The sequence below is a fragment of the Oryx dammah genome, unplaced genomic scaffold (genome assembly GCF_014754425.2).
Source record: "Oryx dammah isolate SB20612 unplaced genomic scaffold, SCBI_Odam_1.1 HiC_scaffold_1545, whole genome shotgun sequence".
NCBI lineage: Eukaryota > Metazoa > Chordata > Mammalia > Artiodactyla > Bovidae > Oryx > Oryx dammah.
In genome coordinates this window covers 2,275-6,934 of record NW_024071659.1, presented here as the reverse complement: position 1 = coordinate 6,934, position 4,660 = coordinate 2,275, and the positions used below count along the sequence as shown (strand labels likewise).

At 38.0% G+C, this 4,660-nt stretch overlaps 1 protein-coding gene across 1 annotated transcript; it reads right to left on the bottom strand.

Annotated features, from left to right (window-relative positions):
* Positions 1–4: 4 nt before the first annotated feature.
* Positions 5–1,397, bottom strand: LOC120859558 (protocadherin beta-5-like; the record flags this gene model as incomplete). The annotated part of the gene is made up of 1 exon (XM_040235622.1): positions 5–1,397. A coding segment is annotated over exon 1 (1,206 nt), but the record flags the coding sequence as incomplete, so codon positions are not given.
* Between the last annotated feature and the right edge of the window lie 3,263 nt (positions 1,398–4,660).

Here is a 4,660-nt window from a genome sequence, read left to right as displayed (position 1 = left end):
TCACCAGCGTGTAAAAGTTTTTGAACGTGGGTTTCAAGAGAAAGGGGAGACCATTGTGAATGGAGGAAACCATCTTACCGTTGTCCCCGGAATCTGGATCAGAAACACTGAAAACAGCCACCACAGTCTGTGGGGAGTTTTCTGGGATGGAGCTGATGAGTCTCGACACGGTCAGTTCGGGGGCATTGTCGTTCACATCCACCACCTCTATAGCTACAGTGCATTTTCCTGAAAGGCCCCCGCCGTCTGTGGCTACAATCTCCACGTTATAGAATCGAGTTGCCTCGAAATCCAAAGCCCTTTTCAGACTAATTTCTCCTGTTATTTCGTCTATTACAAATGGTTGAGTAACTTCATCTCTTTGGAATAGAGCATAGGCTACTTTCCCATATGTTCCTGCATCTAAATCTCGGGCAGAGACAGCGACAACTAAGGAGTTTAGGGGACTGTTCTCTGGAATCTGTACCTCATAGACAGACTGTAAAAACTCTGGGGCATTGTCATTAATGTCCACGACTTCGATGCGGACTGTAGTGGTCCCAGACCTGGGCAGAGCCCCCCCATCCAGCGCGGTGAGGGTTAAACTGAGCTCAGGCTGCTTCTCCCGATCCAATGCTTTGTCCAGCACCAGCTCTGGGTATTTTCTGCCATCTCCACGATGATGAGTGACAACATGAAAATGGGAGTTGGGGCTGATTGTGTAGTTTTGAACCGTGTTGCTACCTATGTCAAAGTCCTGAGCTATTTTCAAAGGAAACACAGTCCCTGTCTGGACGCTCTCAGGTATTTTTAGAAGCATTTCTCTCTCTAGGAACTCTGGGGAATGGTCATTTATATCTGTGAGCTGTAGATCAGCCTGAATAATTTGCACCGGGTTTTCCAGTAATAGTTGAAAATGCAGTATACAGGGATCTGTTGCCCGGCACAATACTTCCCGGTCTAGTTTTTCATATAGAAGCAAATTCCCGGTCGTTACATCCAGCTGCAAGAGCTGTTTGTTTCCTTTGTAATGGATTCGCGCGTCTCGCGTGGCTAGTTCCCCCACCCTGAGACCCAGGTCTTTTGCCAGGTTGGCCACAAAAGACCCACTTTCTGTTTCTTCTGGCATGGAATACCTAATTTCTTCAGAGCCAATCTCCCACAAAAAAAACAATATAGCAAGAAAGAGAACTTGCCTTTTTTGTAGCGTTTTTGCTGGCGCAGTCTCCATTGTCCAGACCCGGTGCAAGAAGGTAGTTTCTTCAACTCGATATACAATCAATGCAGATGAGTTCGTTAAATAAAATGGAATTTGATCTGATTGACTTGCGCTAGGACGATGCCCTTCTCAGAGATCTCTGCCCCTAGATCCTCTGTAAATTGGATCTTTTAGAAAGCACTCGGGGTTCTGATTCCCACCTTAATGGCTTCCGGGGCAGTCACAGATCCCTTCATTCATACTCCTAGCTTGCAGCGCCACCAGGCGTCATTATTTACTATTGCATATAGTATCGGCTGTTTCATTCCAAGCTTTAACTTGGTATGTATCAGTTTCCTTTTAAGTCAGAAATGCTTCCGATTGATTCTGTATTTCCAGTTTTTAGTTACTGGAAGTTCTGAATAAGCATTTGCTAAGTTAACTTTCAGTGAAGGAATACTTTTCAGAACAAACTAAAATGATGTATCAGTATTCCTCATAAAACACCTTTTGAGTACTCAAACTTTCTCTTGTGGGATTCTTACTTGATTATATTCAAGAAATTACTAATAATGGTAAGTTTACAATTTTGCAAAATTGTTTTATTTTAAATATACATCAGAAAAGGGAACAAATCATGTGTGTACAACTCAATAACTTTTCAGGAAGTGAACACACTGGTAAGCAGAACCTAAATTAAAACTAAAATGTTACCAAAACCCTAGAAGCCCCCTCCTGTAATTATCTGGTCACTTCCCTGTAAAGGTAAAACTCTTCTGATTTCTATTATTATAGTGTGGGGTGTTTTTTTTCTGTTCTTGTTTTTAAGCTTTCACACAAATGGAGTTATACAATATTACTCATATATTTGTAAAGTCCACCCCTTCTATACTGTTCTAACTTATCTCATTGCTTTGTATTACTCTATTGTACAATGATTTGTTTTTCTATTCTCCAGTGGATGGACATTGGTATTTTCCAGTTTGGGGATATTTTGAGTACTGCTGCTATGAATATTTTTGCTGTCTTTTTGTGCACTTATATTGTGTGCATTTGTGTTCAATAAATTCCTAGGATTTACACAATTATAGGTTAAGATGTGCACATGTATTTAGCTTTATTAGATATTACAAAATAGTTTTCTAATGTGGTTTTACCAAAACCAGTGAAGAGTGAGAGCTCCAGTTGCTCCAAATCGTTGTCATCATTTGATATTGTCTTTTAACCATTTTGGTGAGTGTGTGGTGATGTCATATTGTAACTTTAATTAAGATTCCCCTGAAGATTAATTAAATGAGTCCATTTTCACTTGTTTATTTTTATTAGAGTACATTCTTGTGAAGTATGTAAGTTTCTTGTCTACTGTTCTTATTAGGGCATTTGCCTTTTTTTTTCTTACCGATCTTTAGAAGTTCCTTATATATTCTGGATTTAAGTACTTTTTCAGAAGTATGTATTGCAGGTATCGTCTCTGATTCTATTGCTTGCACTTTAACTCTCAAGATATCTCTGAAGAACAAAACCTTTAAATTTTAATTTAGTCTAATTTTCAATATTTTTCATTTATGGTTTGAATTTTTTTGTATTCTCTTTACTTCTTTGCATACAGCAAAGTGATGAAAATACTACTGTGTGGTGTTTTCAAAATATCAATTACTTTTTACATTTATAGCTATAATTCTCATGAAATTAACTTTTTAATATGAATGAGGTTAGGCTCAGAATATTTTTTCATAAAAATATCCAAATGTCTTTGCACCATCTACTGAAAAAAGTTCCATTCTCCACTATTTCTGAGTGGTCATTTTTTTCATAAATCAGATGACCATAGTTACGTTCAAGGCCCTTCTTTTTTTTTCAATTTTTCTCCTTGTTTATCCTGCAATACCAAATTGTCTTAATATCTATACTTTGTAATAGGTTTTATTATCTGATAATTAAGTCCTTTAGTTTTATTTTTTTCAAGATTGCTTTGGTTAGTATTGTCTATTTCCATATAAATTTTAGATTCAGCTTGTCAGTTTCACAAAGAAATCTGCTGAAGTTTTCTTTAGGATTTTATTGCATCAGTAGATTGATTGAGAAGAACTGGCATATTCCCAACATTGAATCCTCTAACTGGAATGTCCCTGAATTTGACAAGTATTCTGAGAGGGGAACTGGCCTCCAATTTGCCACAGGCATATGAAGTTATTCTATCCCTGGCAGGAGCAGGAGTCTTTTGTCTGTTCTTAAATGAAGTCACTCCGTAGGGTCCATCTCATTGTGACCCCATGGACTGTATGTAGCCTGCCAGGCTCCTCCATCCATGGGATTTTCCAGGCAAGAATACTGGAGTGGGTTGCCATTTCCTTCTCCAAGGGATCCTCTGGACCCAGGAATCCAACCTGGGTTTCCTGGCACTGTTCTTAGGCTTTGCAGATTTCCTCAGGGCAAACTGTAGGAGTCAGTTCAGAGCTTTCTCAAGAAGTTTCCTTTTCAGGAAGCTTACTTAGCCCCTTCAGTTCTTTGTATATGATCTACTGTTTCTTCAAACTAGTAATTTCTGAATTTTTAACCAAGCTTTATAGTTGTTTGAAAGTGAAAGAAGAAAGAAAAGTTGTTTTCTGCTGTTAAATAATCCTTCTAACTTGAAACAGAATACAACCAAATATGTGCAAAACTTAAAATCTGTATTTTGTAACTTTGGGCCATAAGGAAGAGGAGTTCTGAAAGTGATGTGGGCCATGTTGACTTAAGTAGAATTTATGTCACTAAAACAGCATATGTTAAACATACTGTGTGTGCTGGGTCACTTCAGTCATGTCAGACTTTTTGCGACCCTGTGCACTGTTGTGCACTGTAGCCCACCAGGCTCCTCTGTCCATGGCATTCTCCAGGCAAGAATACTGGAGTGGGTTGCCATGCCCTTCTCCAGGGGATCTTCATGACCCAGGGATTGAACTTGCATCTTCTGCATTGGCAGGTGAATCTTTACCACTACTGCCACCTGGGAAGCCCTAAACACACTATATGCTGTGCCTAAAAAAATGATGAAAGAGGAATTGTTAAAAAATGAACATATATAATACCTTTGAGAAAGTGATTGAAATGGTATTATTATCCAGATATTTGGCTCCCATTTTCTATTTTTATTTTGCAACAATAGAAATGGCCTGTTTTTTATGATGTATTCATTTTGTGGAAGTTATCTGGATATTTACTACTAAATTCTAGTTGAATTTTAAAGTGCTGATGAGGTCAACACCAAAGTCTGCTAGTGATCTCCAGCCAGTAAGTAATGATCCATACTTCACGGATACACATAGTAATTTATACATTTATACAGTAATTTATAAATGAATACACAAAGTAATTTTAAAAACATATATAAGTTGATAAAGGTGGGTTCTCAGGGTTTATTTGCCCAGACTCATTTAGGTAATTATACAAATTGGACTTTCCTGGCATAAACAAAAACATGAACTTTTTTCATAATGTTGA